Source organism: Oncorhynchus mykiss, chromosome 10, assembly GCF_013265735.2.
Source record: "Oncorhynchus mykiss isolate Arlee chromosome 10, USDA_OmykA_1.1, whole genome shotgun sequence".
Taxonomy (NCBI): domain Eukaryota; kingdom Metazoa; phylum Chordata; class Actinopteri; order Salmoniformes; family Salmonidae; genus Oncorhynchus; species Oncorhynchus mykiss.
Genome location: NC_048574.1, coordinates 27,714,321 through 27,731,164, shown reverse-complemented (window position 1 = coordinate 27,731,164; position 16,844 = coordinate 27,714,321). Strand labels below are relative to the sequence as shown.

Below are 16,844 nucleotides of genomic sequence, written 5' to 3'. Positions count from 1 at the left end.
ACACCTGACACTACTTACTAAAACATCTGCCCATTTCTAGTTGTTAGGTCTATTAATCCCATTTTTTTTCTAATATTGTTCACATTTTGTGGAAGCCATCTGATGTGTTTCCAGCTCTGGGCATCAATAATTCACTCATAGCTTGTCAATAAAAGATTACTTTGAAAATAAAAAAACGTTGTTTTTATTTTGTGCGTGCTTGATCTTGTGTATTCTGAACTATGTAACTCCTATCTTCTGATCATTTCCTCATAATCTCCCAGATGTCGTCTATCCAAATATTCCACGTTTTGGCATGTCCGAATCATGTAATGATACACATGACTAGCAGTTACTTTTGGGTATGTCTATTTAGGCAGAAATCTAGAGGTATTGAGTAAGACTGAAGTGTTCTGTTGTTTAGTATGTTCAAACTATAGTTGGCTTGTAGTCTTTTGGGGGACTGCTGAAAGTCCAATTTGAATTAATCTTAACCTTTGGACTGACTAAGGTGCTTTTAAGAACTCCATGGAGGCAAATACGATCTATCATTTAGAAAACTGCCATCTAGATGGAGTGAGGTGTTTTGGTATGTGTGTTTGCACGTGGGTGTTTGTTCATGTATGTAAGGTAGCTAGCATTGCCAGGGGGCTGAGGGCTCCAGTACACCTGGCTCTCAGCACACCACCGTGTGTATCGCTCCAGTGGAGCCCGTTTTAGAAAATTCCCAAACACCCAACTGCACTTTGATGTACAGACCAGAGCCATCGCACGCTTCTGGGCTATGTGGACTGATGATTTTGTGTGTGCGTCTTCCCCATCTCTCCTGCCCCTGTGGTACCTCCAGGGCCCAGTTTTTCTGAAGTAATCTGGATTTTGCCGATAGGATTAAATGCATAGAAATACAAGGATTCGTCTATTCTATTCATTCTATGTGTAGTACTTTACATGCGTGCTTGTTTTTGTGTAGATTAGTATTCATTGTCTGTGCTTGCGTGACTGTATATATTTGTTATTTGTGCATCTTCAGCCCCATTGAGTGAGGTGGAGAAAGAGGGGTAGAGAGAAAGAGAGACTGCAGAGAGGGAGAAAAAGGAGCGAGAAAGTAGGCCAGTGGGTAGAATAGCTAGTGACTACAGTGTCAGGCCCACTGTGAAGGGTAGAGGCTGACTGAACACCTGGGGAGGTGTGTGCACAGCTGCAAGTGGATGTTTGTCCATGGTCAGGTGCCTGGAGGAGGCCTAAGGTGAGGGACACACACACAGTAACACACAAGCACATACACATGCTTTGCCCATGTAGCTCCAGCTGTCAGGGCACTTTACCTCTGTCTGGGTGCTACTCCCCATATTACACCAGGTTCCTGTAAAATACAGTGTTTGAACAGAGAATGCTTTTGGACGTACCTGGCCTATCTTCTCACCATAGGGACAAACTGCACCCCATATAGCTAGTGACTCTAGTGTCAGGCCCACTGTGCAGGGTAGAGGCTGACTGAACACCTGGGGGGGGTGTGCCCTCGCCACACACACACTTTGCGTGACCTCATTGTAGGTGTGCGTGCGGTTAAGAAAACAGCAGTCTCTTGCTTCTTCTCAGCCCAAATTGGATGGGAGAGGTCTTAGATCATGAAGAGCTGGGCTCTTTGAGCACGCCTGCCTGTGTTTCTGTTTCCTTTAAAGATTAATGTCCTATTGATCGAGAAGGCTTCGCAAACAGCAGCTCTGGTGCTTTCCACAGAGGGCCCTACGCTCGCTATCTCATACACAAACACATATGTGACCCACCAGCTCAATTCAGTCTTATGTAGCAAAATTTGAAATCGTTTTTTTACATTGGATAAAAATAGAGACTAGAAAATGGAATATCATACACTACAGTTGAGGAACATTGGGAATGTAATTCTGCTTGGAATAAACTTGTAACCCCACATTTGAGAAAATGGCCTTTGAATGTTTTGGTATGCCGGAGAGCTCTTCTTTGTCTACACCCATTCAGCATTGTTGACACCCTCTTAAGCTTTAGCCCCACCCATTTCTTGAAGGATTCACATGTGAGGCCATGTGCTAAACATAGTGAGTACTAAACAACCAAAGATTTCAAGACTAAAGGCTGGTTTATACTACGTCTGTAGTTAGTTGTCACAGTTCTATCATGAGCATTCTATTCTATTCTATGACAAAGTCTTAACTTTAGTTAGTTTTTATGAATTATTACAGGGAAATAAACTTACATCAATATCACTATTTACAAGTTAATGGTGAGCTAATTACAGAAAATAGTGTGACGAAATAAAAGCAGTGCATTCTACTGGAGAATGTAGAACTTGGATACGGTCTCGTTTGGCCTAACGTTATATCCTAATTTGACTTTAGTGCAGGTCATGTTGTTCTTCACATTACCGTCTCTGATAAACATACACTATATCAAACATACACTATATCAAATAAAATCAAAGTTTATTTGTCACATGCACAGGATACAGAAGGTGTAAACGGTACAGTGAAATGGTTACTTGCATAGTGGAGTCTTTTGTAGCTAGCTAGCTAAACAATGAACCATAATTGGCAAGTAGCCTAGTGGTTAGAGCATTGAACTAGTAACCGGAAGGTTGCAAGATCGAATCCCCGAGCTGACAAGGTAAAAATCTGTCCTTCTGCCACTGAACAAGGCAGTTAACCCACTGTTCCTAGGCCTTTATTGAAAATAAGAATTTGTTCTTAACTGACTTGCCTAGTTAAATAAAGGTAAAAAATAAGATAAATCCAAACTCAACGTTAACATGGCATCGTGAGAGGGAGAAGCGTTCATCTATGTACAGTACCAGTACACACCTACTCATTCAAGGGTTTTTGTTTATTTTTACCTTTTTCTACATTGTAGAATAATAGTGAAGACATCAAAACTATGAAATAACACATATGGAATCATGTAGTAACCAAAAAAGTGTTAATCAAACCAAAATATGCTTGATTATTCAAAGTAGCCATCCTCTGTCTTGATGACAGCGTTGCACACTCTTGGCATTCTCTCAACCAGCTTCATGAGAAGTCACGAATGCTGCCATTAACCCACGGTTTCTGGTTTGGGAATGTTTTAAAAGTTGCTGTGGGTACGACATCGCCGATGCACTTGCGAATGAACTCGCTCACCAGATCAGCGTATTGATCAATGTTGTTGTTGGACACAATGCGGAACATATCCCAATCCACGTGATCGAAGCAGTCTTGAAGCGTGGAATCAGATTGGTCGGACCAGCGTTGAACAGACCTGAGCGCGGGAGCTTCCTGTTTTAGGCTCTGTCTATAGGCTGGGAGCAACAAAATGGAGTCGTGGTCAGCTTTTCTGAAAGGAGGGCCTTATATGCATCGCGGAAGATAGAATAACAATGATCCAGGGTTTTACCAGCCCTGGTTGCACAATCGATATGCTGATAGAATTTAGGGAGTCTTGTTTTCAGATTAGCCTGGTTAAAATCCCCAGCTACAATGAATGCAGCCTCAGGATATGTGGTTTCCAGTTTACATAGAGTCAAATAAAGTCGATGTGTCTGCTTGGGGGGGAATATGTACGTCTGTGATTATAATCGAAGATAATTCTCTTTGTAGATAATGCATTCAACATTGTGAGGAATTCTAGGTCAGGTGAACAGAAGGACTTGAGTGCCTGTATGTTGTTATGATCACACCCCGTCTTGTTAATCATAAGGCCCGCCCCTCTTCTTACCAGAAAGATGCTTGTTTCTGTTGGTGCGATGCGTGAAGAAACCAGCTGGCTGTAACGACGCCGATAGTGTGTCTCGAGTGAGCCTTATTTCCGTGAAGCAAAGAACGTTAGTCTCTGTCTCTCTGGAAGGATACCCTTGCTCGGATTTCATCAACCTTGTTGTCAAGAGACTGGACATTGGCGAGTAGTATGCTAGGGAGTGGTGCGCGATGTGCCTGTCTCCGGAACCTGACCAGAAGACCGCTTCGTTTGCCCCTTTTACGGCGACGTTGTTTTGGTTCGCCGGCTGGGATCCGATTCATTGTCCTGGGTGGTGGGCAAAACAGAGGATCCGCTTCGGGAAAGTCGTATAGCTGGTCGTAATGATGGTGAGTTGATATATTATATATATATTATACATATTATATTCAGTAGTTCCTCCCGACTGCATGTAATGAAACCTAAGATTACCTGGGGTACCAATGTAAGAAATAACACGTAAAAAAACAAAATACTGCATAGTTTCCTAGGAACACAAAGCGAGGTGGCCATATCTGTCGGCGCAGCCTTCTGTGTGTTCTTTTTTCGACTCCCTACACATATTTTCAATCAAACGGCAGAATTTTCTCCATCTCCTTAGCTATCATACTCTGCTTCCACTGGGAATTCCACAGTTTTTTCCCCACTGTTGAATGCTGGTTCAGAAGACTCTAACAATGTCTGGTTCAATTAATATGTTTTTACCAAATCAGGGATTCGTTTTCAGAGTCAGCATGGCACAATCGTCCTCCAGAAAGTAGAGAGCATTAGCAACACTTTTGTCGTTTTTTGTGATATCTCTCAAAAAAGCTGAGGTAGAAAGGATTACCTACACATACTGAGCAGCTCATGTTATAGACAGAAGCACGCTCTCCTCTCGCTCCAGCCCATCCATTATCTCAGCCAATCATGGCTAGCAGGAAGTCTTTTTTCTGTGTCTAAACCAACTTGGCTTGTAATTTAACAATAGAAATGTGTAATTTCAGATAGCTTAAAAGTTTGAGGCACATGAAAGTTCACGTTCCAGAAAGCATTTCTGCCCAAAAATGTATTTGACTAAAAAATAAATGTTTATGTTCAAATGCCTCTACTGTGAAGTAGTGACGTAGGGTCCCTCACATATAGTGCACACACACACCGACACACACACTCTCGATACACACATAATCTCTCAAGCTGTTCCATGGAGAGCCCATTCTCTCCCTCTCTCTCACGCCCACTCTTTCCCAGTCTCCGTCTTTAGTGGAGCAGATAGACAGGATGTGTGTGCATGCGTGTGTGCGTTGGTATGTGTGCCCACAGAGCCAAGAGCCAGTTGAGCTGGTGCAGGCAGGGCCTTAGCCTCGCCAGAGCTGTGCACATTAATAACATCAGCCTAGCACATGACAGGCCCACAGAGGGAGGGGAGAGTGAGAGGCAGAGGTGAGAGAGAGAGAGAGAGAGAGAGGGAGGGAGGGAGGGAGGGGTGAGGAGGGAGGCAGGCAGAGGAGGGGAGGTGAGAGAGGGAGGGAGAGAGAGAACAAGGGGAAAGAGGATAGATGAGAGGAGAAGAGGAAGAAGGGAAAGGAAATTATAGGAGGAGAGAGAGATGGATGTGTGTGTGTTTGTGTTAGAGCGTATATCTGTTTGGAGAAGTGTGTGTGTGTGTGTGTACACATCCATGTAATTTGTGCGAGTGTCTGTTTCTCCGTATCTGGGCGATCTGTGTTGATTTATCTGAGTTGGCCTGCACGTACGGGACGCATGTGGACAGGCGCTCAAATGAGCAGCCTTAAACCCTGATGGCAGTCTGATTTCCTCAGCCACTCGCTCCACCAAGAGATAAATGTCAAGTTTGTTCACGCCTCTCCCCCCAACCCGTCGCGGGTTGTGTGTGTGTCCCAGACACCGGCACGGTGCTATGACATGGTCTCGGGCACGCTGGCGGTGGGCTTTTTTGACGGTGGCGTTTCTGCTCGGTCGGAGCTCCGTTTCCCTCCCCGGTGCCCTGATGTGTTGTGATTTGGCATCGGGCTGGGATGAGCTCTCTCTCTCTCTCTCTCTCTCTCTCTCTCTCTCGCTCCCTCGCTCTCTCGCTCTTTCCTCTTTCTCTCTCTCTTTTCTCTTTCCTCTTTCTCGCTCTCTCGCTCTTTCTCTCTCTCTTTTCTCTTTCCTCTTTCTCTCTCTCTTTTCTCTTTCCTCTTTCTCTCTCTCTTTTCTCTTTCCTCTTTCTCTCTCTCTCTTTTCTCTTTCTCTCTCTCTCTCTCTCTCTCTCTCCGTCTCTATTTATGATATGCCACTGCCAATGTCTCTTCACTCATCACCATCACACCCCTTGCTGTCAGTTGAGATGTATTCTTCTGCAGAATAGGGGACTGGCTGATACACATCCCACACACATAAACACACCTCCTATTTTCATCACCAGAACCCCTTAAAACTCACTTTCTTTTTTCACAGAGGCGTCTTCCTCTAAGTTATTATATTATGACTGGCGAGCCATCCCAAAAGAGCCTATTTATAGTGTTCTCCAGTGCTACAAATGACATCACAGGCGGACCTCCACAATATTATTGCAAACCCCCACAGTGACACTGTAAGCAGAGCTCCATGGCCCGAGCAATATAAACACAGCTCTGGATTGATAGAGAGATTCAGCAGCAGGGCATGCCAGGCCTGGTAGCATAATACAATATGTGTGTGACCGTGTGTGTTGTAGGACAGAACTGGAACATTTCACTCCAGATGTTAGCTTTAGCGCTATTTTGTGCGAGCGCAGCAACGGGGCAACAACACTATCAGCACAATGCTATTTCTTCCCTCTGAGGACATCTTTTGTATGTTGGGAAGAATGGTATCATATGTGAAGTGTTGTATGAATGATATCCCCACCCTTTTCATTTTCCCTGGACTTTGGCACATAAAATACTGGTTCATGGTGCTCTACTAAATGATGTGTATTTCCTGAATAGGCTGTGCTAGCTAGGTGGATGAGTGTTATGGGTCCAGCAGTATCATTGTCTCTTGGGTCTGTGTGGTTGTTGTGGGTGGAAACTCTAATAAAAGTGGATAACAATATTGTGACCAGCAGCCCGGCCACATCAGTGTGAAGAATGGCCATGTTAACATGGCCTTCCATTCTCCTCCTCCAACACACACACACAGCGAGAAGAGCCAAACCCCGGGGGCCATTTTGCCTCTCCAGCCGCAGAAAGGTTAAGCAACTACACCAGAAGAGAGAAAGAGGGAGCGAGTAAGTGAGGGGGAAAAAAGACAAAGGAGGAAAGCGAACAATCTCCAAGGCGACATTGGCTGTGCTGAAAGAGAACGGGAGGAAAATGAAAATCTAATGGGCTAAATCTGTGAAATGTCGTGCTGGCCCAGGGGGATTGGGCTGGGAGTAAGGGGGCACAGGATATGAAGGGAAAAGAGAGAGAGGGATAGAGTGGTGAAGAGGAATGGATTACCAGAGGCGTATCGTAGCGTTCCGGACTCGTCCCGGCCACAGAGCCCGACCAGAGGAGTTAACGGCTCATTTCCAACAGGCGGCGATGGAAAGGTCAGGGAGGCCGAGAGAAGAGGGCCCCGGCCCCTGGTTTTGACCAGAAAACCCCAACACACACCTTCAGCACCACTACAGGGGCCATTTGCACACCTTCGGTTCACTCTAGCTCAAGTCATCTGAGGTGGTGACGTTTTAATGTCAGGTATCGGGGTTCAAAATGCATCCAGGGTGAGCTCAACAGACTACATCATATTCAGCACATTTTCAGTATTTATGATTAAGCATTTCTGGATGAGTGGTAGAATAATTGTGGATCCCCAACACCTTAACCTACTGCACTGTTCCCAACGTCTCTGGGAGTCTTGTTTTATAACTGCACTGTTCCCAAAGTCTCTGGGAGTCTTGTTTTATAACTGCACTGTTCCCAAAGTCTCTGGGAAATTTTCTTGTTACTTACAACCTCATGCTAATCGCATTAGCATACGTTAGCTCAACCGTCCCGTGGAAGGCACACTGATCCCGAAGAGGCGCAGGGCAAACACCTCCGGTCCTCCGGTCCTCCTCTGGAGTCAGGGTCTGTACTGTGTGAATATGGTTCACTGTACACCCAGAGGGAGATGTTTGTTCACTCTCACTGGTCTGAATTTGGTTTTACGCAGTCAGGTAGCGACTACTGTGACTGACTGTGTGGGGGTGTTGTGGGTGCCCAGACCTAGACAACCAAGACATGTTCCGCAGAAGGTGCTGCCTGCTCTGGTCTTAATCCCAGAGTCTCCGGCTTAGATTCCACATTTACCGACATTCTGCATGAATTCAATTGCATTTATGGGGAAGTGATTTCCATGCATTGACTATTTCTATACAGTGCCTTGCGAAAGTATTCGGCCCCCTTGAACTTTGCAACCTTTTGCCACATTTCAGGCTTCAAACATAAAGATATAAAACTGTATTTTTTTGTGAAGAATCAACAACAAGTGGGACACAAAAATATTTCCCAAGCTTTAAACATCCCAAGGATCACTGTGCAAGCGATAATATTGAAATGGACGGAGTATCAGACCACTGCAAATCTACCAAGACCTGGCCGTCCCTCTAAACTTTCAGCTCATACAAGGAGAAGACTGATCAGAGATGCAGCCAAGAGGCCCATGATCACTCTGGATGAACTGCAGAGATCTACAGCTGAGGTGGGAGACTCTGTCCATAGGACAACAATCAGTCGTATATTGCACAAATCTGGCCTTTATGGAAGAGTGGCAAGAAGAAAGCCATTTCTTAAAGATATCCATAAAAAGTGTAGTTTAAAGTTTGCCACAAGCCACCTGGGAGACACACCAAACATGTGGAAGAAGGTGCTCTGGTCAGATGAAACCAAAATTGAACTTTTTGGCAACAATGCAAAACGTTATGTTTGGCGTAAAAGCAACACAGCTGAACACACCATCCCCACTGTCAAACATGGTGGTGGCAGCATCATGGTTTGGGCCTGCTTTTCTTCAGCAGGGACAGGGAAGATGGTTAAAATTGATGGGAAGATGGATGGAGCCAAATACAGGACCACTCTGGAAGAACCTGATGGAGTCTGCAAAAGACCTGAGACTGGGACGGAGATTTATTTTCCAACAAGACAATGATCCAAAACATAAAGCAAAATCTACAATGGAATGGTTCAAATAAACATATCCAGGTGTTAGAATGGCCAAGTCAAAGTCCAGACCTGAATCAAATCGAGAATCTGTGGAAAGAACTGAAAACTGCTGTTCACAAATGCTCTCCATCCAACCTCACTGAGCTCGAGCTGTTTTACAAGGAGGAATGGGAAAAAATGTCAGTCTCTCGATGTGCAAAACTGATAGAGACATACCCCAAGCGACTTACAGCTGTAATCGCAGCAAAAGGTGGCGCTACAAAGTATTAACTTAAGGGGGCTGAATAATTTTGCACGCCCAATTTTTCAGTTTTTGATTTGTTAAAAAAGTTTGAAATATCCAATAAATGTTGTTCCACTTCATGATTGTGTCCCACTTGCTGTTGATTCTTCACAAAAAAATACAGTTTTATATCTTTATGTTTGAAGCCTGAAATGTGGCAAAAGGTTGCAAAGTTCAAGGGGGCCAAATACTTTCGCAAGGCACTGTATGTATGCTTCATAACAGATGTCTGGAGAATCACAACAAATGATTTCCCTTAGCTTACCTTGTATCCCTCCAATGGAACAGTATTGTTGTGATGTGACAGTGTATTGTCCTTGTCCCAGTGTAACTGGGTTGTGTTGTAGCACGGCTGGGTGAAGGGATGGGGGTGAGTGGGGGATTGTGCATCGGTGCCATGACCACAGATCGCACACTGTTAATACATTTTATTCCCGAACCTAATCGCTGATCCTCCTCTCAGCATTACAGCAGTATTTCCTTTCCCTAATTCCCAAATCCAGGCAAATCCAAAGGTATTTAATAATACTTTGCATCTGTACCTTGATTGAACTATCAAATTCCAATGCTATTTGGGTTGCATTAGTATCAAGAGCAGCACACATTGTTAATGCCTGGGTATCTTGTTAAAATCACAACACTAACTGGTTGGGAAAGCTTTTCCTCGTCTCTCTCTCCAGAAGCTTTTACAATTGGATTGTGTTGTCCAAACACAGAATGCTTTTAACAGTAGAGGAGATTTAATGTCATATGATTTGGACTGCAGCCAGAGGGTTGTATTGGCCCCATGTGTGTTGTTTCCATCCACAACACTATTTGTTTGTGGCCGTGTCTCAATCAGCAGTACCGGTATCACATAGCAATCTTTAATAGAAGCAGTTGATCTACAGTTTATTATGAATAACAATGCATCTCAATGATAATCCCTGCTCATTACAAATATGCTGTGCACTTAAAATGTGACACGAAACCCAATTAACATAATTTAAAGCATTCAAAGTTATTATCTATAATTAGATGTTGCCATTAAATTAAGCATGGCAACATTTGGCTCCACTCAGTGTGTGAGCGTTGCCACAGCCTGAGCCTGCATAAATGGAAGGGGCCCACTGAGAAGAAACCGTTATCTGAGCCCTGCAATTCTGACTGGCTGGGGTAATTAAAAAACCAAGGGTAGAAGTACCACGTCAACCCAAAACACACACACACACACTCGCAATTGGTTGCATAACACAAAACCCGATAGTGTTTCTATTTGCTGGAATGGATTTAACACCTGTTCCTCTACCACGATAAGTGAATATCAAATTAAATGTCAAATATCACATTTTCAAACGCACGATCAGTTCCAACTCCAGTGTAGTAAATCCTATTGAGTCACTGAACAATTGTCCGGTAGCTGACGAAGGAGCACAAAGTGTGGGATAATACTAACCAGCGAAGCATACCTTTTAACCCTGGGGTTAAGCATGGAGAGATGTGAATAAACTCCTAAGTCGAATGCCATTTGTGGGCTTGAGCCCGGCCGCTAAACAGAATGGAAAAATATGATATGAGATTAGTGTGTATTAAGGGGGAGGCCTAAAAACGACATTAGTGTAATCCTTCTGTTTTACGGCAGGGCTTGTCCTCATGGCTCAGGAAGGGACAGAGTGGCAGGGAGACGGAAGGATTAGGGTGTAACTGAGAGGGTCTTAATGGGCATGGGCAGGGACGAGACATGCAGCAAGCCAACTCTAGAGGACGAAGCTCTCACTATCAAACACACAAACACATACAGTAGGAACGTATTGTCAGGTTTCTGTATACAGTAGGAATCCAGTCTGTTTATTTAGTTATGGTTGTAAATATATATTGTATAGATGTATACAGAGTTGTGTGCAAATGCACGTACAGAACATTACAGTGCATGTTAACACTCAGTCCCACTCATGTGAACACACAGTTATCTATCACTCTACAAATGTACGGTATTTTATACTGTGTTCCATCCTGTTGCTTGTGTGCCAAGCCTTTTGTTTGCCTCCTTGTTGATTACATGCCCTGTTCTTTCTACAGGGGCGATGAGATTGAAGTGGTGATGTCAGACCTGAAGAGAGCCAATCAGGTCAGTCCCTGGCTGTTTTTAACCCCTCATCACAACCATCCTATCAAAGTGTGTTATGAATATGCAAAGATACATACTACTCATATACACCCTTTGGCCTTAGTGTCAGTGTGTATTTTTAAGAAGCTTGATACAGGAGTTGCTCTGTTTCAAATATGTTCAAAATTGTGTTCCAGAAAATATGAAACATGGAAAATTCCAAAAAGAAAAAGTGAAACTAGCCTCTTGAAGAACAATACAGACACATAGGCTATCCTATTAGAGTGTGACTAATCTGGCGTTGCCTCTCCATCTTTGGCCCCCTTTAATGTATTTCTCCATGTTTTCTGCCCAGAAACATCATAGCGGTGATTAGGCATTATTTACACTGAGACGACCCTTTGATATCTGCCGAGAATATAAGCCAAGATAATGAGCAGCAGTGTAATTACTCTCTATGGGCTTTGGGTCTGGAGTTGAAAAATATTTTTTGTGAGGTTCATCAACGCCGTCTTTACCATGGGATCTTGTTTATATCTAGTTTGTTAGACTGTGAATTAGGGCCGGGATACACGTCAGTATTGTGGCAAGGAAACAAAACACAAAGCAGATTTAACTTATTTCGAAAAACAGCCCTAATTTTGAAAAAAACATCATTATGGTGTCATCCAGAGTCGCATGTAAACTCAGCAAAAAAAGAAACGTCCTCTCACTGTCAACTGTGTTTATTTTCAGCAAACATAACATGTGCAAATATTTGTATGAACATAACAAGATTCAACAACTGAGACATAAACTGAACAAGTTCTACAGACATGTGACTAACAGAAATGGAATAATGTGTCCCTAAACAAAGGGGGGGGTCAAAAGTAACAGTCAGTATCTGGTGTGGCCACCAGCTACATTAAGTACTGCAGTGCATCTCCTCCTCATGGACTGCACCAGATTTGCCCATTCTTACCCCACTCTTCCACCAAGGCACCTGCAAGTTCCCGGACATTTCTGGGGGGAATGGCCCTAGCCTTCACCCTCTGATCCAACAGGTCCCAGAGGTGCTCAATGGGATTTAGATCTGGGCTCTTCGCTGGCCATGGTCATGGTGGACGGTTATGTCAGGATGGGTACCACATGAGGGAGGAGGATGTCTTCCCTGTAACGCGCAGCGTTGAGATTGCCTGCAATGACAACAAGCTCAGTCCGATGATCCTGTGACACACCGCCCCAGACCATGACGGACCCTCCACCTCCAAATCGATCCCGCTCCAGAGTACAAGCCTCGGTGTAACTCTCATTCCTTCAACGATAAACGCAAATCAGACCATCACCCCTGGTGAGACAAAACCGCGACTCATCAGTGAAGAGCACTTTTTGCCAGTCCTCTCTGGTCCAGCGACAGTGGGTTTGTGCCCATAGACGACGTTGTTGCCGGTGATGTCTGGTGAGAACCAGCCTTACAACAGGCCTACAAGCCCTCAGTCCAGCCTCTCTCAGCCTATTGCGGGCAGCGAGAACCCCCCCCCAAAAAAGCCCTTTGGCCGTGCGTCTATTACCAGAATGCTAATAAAATGAGCACAAGTAATAGCGAATTTCCTAACGAGCGCAAACGGAAATAAGCAAATTGCAAAGACAGGTAATCCAGCTCATTAAGTTATGCATATATAGGTAGGAGCTACTGAATGTAATTGTTGGTGAGTTTGGACATTTACAATCAAATGTGAATGAGAGACATTGTGTAAATTAACAAAGTTTTGGCACATGTACACGCAGTACTGGCTCTGAAGCAGCATATGTACACGCTGTGTCAGTATGGAGTCTGGAGTCGTGAGGACAACAGGCCTGCCTGCTCTGTTTGGAGAAGAGTGGGGAGGAGCAGGAAATCAAGCCGTGGCAGCTGTACAGATAACTCATCCAAAGGGCTTTGACTTCTCAAACACGGCAGAAAGCAAACACTATATGATGCCCCGTGACCTTATTAATTCAGACACTTTATTTATTTTTATTCATTTCACCTTTATTTAACCAGGTAGGCCAGTTGAGAACAAGTTCTCATTTACAACTGCGACCTGGCCAAGATGAAGCAAAGCAGTGCGACAAAAACAACAACAGAGTTACACATAAACAAATGTATAGTCAATAGCACAAAAGAAAAGAAAAATAGAAACATCTATCTACAGTGTGTGCAAATGTAGAAGAGTAGGGAGGAAGGCAATAAATAGGCCATAGAGGTGAAAATAATTACAATTTAGCATTAATACTGAAGTGATATTGTGATGACTTCTGTGTTTTTCACGCAGGAAAAAATTATACATTATACACAGATCTAAAATGCTTCTTGGAATTTCTACTCGGTATCAGACAAATTTTGTGCTTCAGTTTTACTTCTCCACTTAGAATGCCCATTTATGAATTCTCATCTTTCAGCAGACAACGCTCTTACTGATGTATAGCTACTTAGATTAACTTTAAGCAAAACATTCGGAAATGTAGCTGGCTGTATTCTTTCTATGATAGAAGTTTGAAACATGCATCGTTTTCAAAATAAATACATTTTTCATTGTAAGCTCATTTACTGATGTGGCTGCCAGCCAAATAGCGTTGCACTTCTGATGAAAATTAAGCATTTTGTTTTTGCAGAATGTGTTGCACTTATGTATGTTCTGTTAAGTAAAACTACAGTTGCACGTCCTTGATCATTCTATTGAAGCAAAAAAACATGACATTTGCATATAAAATGTGACCCCTGTCAATACAGAGCTGGACTTCCTCTCTCTTTTACAAACAAACAATTAACTGGCTAAACTGTTCTGGGGAACTACGGTAAACTTCACAATGTAAAATAGTGTGACAAGTGAAATGAATAACGCAATCTGCTTCATCTCCTAACGCCCTCAAACTCAACTCTGGACCTCGAAGCCAGTTCCACTGAATTTTTGTTATTGTTCCCCTCTAATTAGGGACTGATTTATACCTGGGACACCAGGTGTGTGTGCAATTAATTATCAGGTAGGACAGAAAACCAGCATGCTACAGACCTCATAGTGTAAGAGTTAGGTACCCCTGTCCTAACATATTGCACAAGTTGACTGCAGGTAAGTACTTAAAAAGTATCTAAAATATTAAAATATATCTAATTGACGGTATTGAAAAACCATCCATACCAGGGTATACCGCCCAAGCCTAGAGACCAGGTAGTTGAAATTAAACAATCACTGAAGTTGATCAATAAGCTCAGTTGGTGAGGTGATTAGTTGTCAGGTGAAGTGTGTGTGTATGTGTGTATGTTGTGTGCGCCTCGCTGTCACTTAGTTCCTGTAATCACCTGTCTTATCTGACTGCGCAGGCAGACGCACACTACACACACACTCCTCAGATCTGCTAGCAAAGCGACAGAGGGTTTAGATAGGGGCGTTGAGTGAGAATCATTGGTGTCAGCCTTCTCCAGACGACACTTAATTTTCTCCACTCCCAATGACTGGGCAAGTTGCAGTGTCATTCCATCACGTTATAAATGATGGTACATTCACTTCCAATCATGGTCACATTTAGCTGTGTAATAATAATGTGAGAGACCATGGAGCAGGATTGTATTGTCTTCTGTAGTGCACATTGTTAATGGTACTCTTTAGAAGAATATTTAGAATGTGTGGGTATCTGTTTTCATCACACTTCAATATACGTTAGCCCTTGGGAGTAATATCTCACTAAAGGTTTTTCTGTGCATCTGCTTACCTTGTTTTTCTCTGGCTACGGCATAATTAAAGGGAGCCCACTGATTACAATTTATAATAGAATCACCCAAAACAATTATTTGGCATTATATGAAATAGCGCCCTCATTACCCAAACTTTTGGAATAACTTAACCGCCTGAAAAATGTAGCATTTCCATAATTCCATAAAGATGAAGGCTTTAGCTCCTGATATATCTAAAGGTTGAATGTTTAAGCACCTTCAACATGTAATGAGTCATTAGGATGCCTTGTGTTCTTCCCCCACTTGTTTTCTGATGTGGTTCAGTCATGATCTGATGCAGGAGGATATGCATGAATATACAAATCCATAAGAGTGAAATCGCTGTGGGTCTAAATTCTGTACTCACTATTCTATTTTGGAACTAAAGATGCATGTGTGCAATTCAAACTTCAACGTAAAATAAATGTCTATTAGACAAACATTTAGGTTATATTAGCAAATCTCAAGTTTAGATTTGGGCCTTGAAAAATGGCTGTGTATAGACTTGAGACCTACAGTGATTTATCTTATAGTTCTCTGTAGACAACATGACAGCGAAGGGTGGGATAGTGGAGAAACTTGACTTGTCTCTCTCTCCTTCACAGAGAGCTGAGGTAGCGGAGAGAGAAGCAGAGGCTCTTCGGGAACAGCTGTCGTCCGCCAACAAGTCCCTCCAGCTTGCCACACAGATCCAAAAGGCCCCTGACATGGAGCAGGCCCTGGAGGTTCTGTCGCGCTCCAGTCTGGAGGTGGAGCTGAGCGCCAAGGAGCGGGAGGTGCTGCAGCTGGCCGAGGACGTGCAGAGACTGCAGGCTAGCTTGGCCAACATCCGGGAGAATTCTGCCTCGCAGATAAGCCAGCTGGAGCAGCAGCTCAGCACCAAGGAGAGCTTACTCAAGGTTAGCCCCGTCACACCACCACCACTGAGGGCCCTGGTCAGTGCCGTAACGCTATGAGGGCCCTGGTCAGTGCCGTAACGCTATGAGGGCCCTGGTCAGTGCCGTAACGCTAATAATACATTGATTTCATATAGTACTTTTCATTACAAGTAAAAACTCAGTCTCTTTAAAAGCAAAATAAACATAAAACATTTTAACAAAATAAAATTAAGGATCTGGCAGTTCTTTGGCAATGGTCTCCCACAGCTTTAGATGATAGGCAGTTCAGAAATGTAGTATCTTGAGAGGAGGGAGCATAGATGGTACAGCCAGACAGGGGGGTATAGACAGACAGGACACGGAGCTCTTCATTGGGCACCTCATCATCTTCGATAGTCACAGCTTCTCCTCCGTAGGTAGGCTAGTCTGGTCATCAGCAAGGCCTCTGGTCAATTTCATAACATGAGTTTAGGGGTCAGTTAGGAAGAGTAGGCCTAACTACTGTGTATTCATCTGAACTTGTGTGCCATGTAAAAAATAAGTGGAATTTGTCAATAGTAGTTTATAGTGCATCATTGTGCCTCCAGGTAATGCAGTTATATATTGTACAAACAATTGGTGGTTTTAGTTCTTGACTCCTACTGTAAGCACTACCTTTCAGCTTTAACTGAGAAAAACAGTATTTTACAACTGAAACATTTCAGTTGACTAATACGTAGCCCTAAACCCTCTATCCATAAACATTACAGTGGTTTTACTGAACTCTGCGGGGCACCTCTCATACGGCTCTGCATTTAGGACTTGACTGACAAGTCTTTGTATCTGTGACGACTGAACAGACATGTCATATCCAGTGAGCTTTATGCACAGAGACTGAAGTGCTTCTCTATCGGAAGTTGTCGTGATATGGTGTAGCTACATGGTAATGTGTAAAGATTGCACAAAAGAGAAAGGAGCAGAATTATTATGAACTCTTCTCAATGCACTGAGCCATCTCAAATGTACACATGCT

At 43.5% G+C, this 16,844-nt stretch overlaps 1 protein-coding gene across 6 annotated transcripts in view; it reads left to right on the top strand.

Moving 5' to 3' along the window:
• Window positions 1-16,844, top strand: part of cux1a (cut-like homeobox 1a) — a 213,093-nt gene that overhangs the window by 138,990 nt on the left and 57,259 nt on the right. For all 6 annotated transcript variants that reach the window (XM_021617952.2, XM_021617950.2, XM_021617951.2 and 3 more), the window contains 2 exons: window positions 11,197-11,245; window positions 15,560-15,853. In XM_021617952.2, the coding sequence (XP_021473627.2) occupies window positions 11,197-11,245; window positions 15,560-15,853 (343 nt within the window). The remainder of the gene's footprint in view (window positions 1-11,196; window positions 11,246-15,559; window positions 15,854-16,844) is intronic.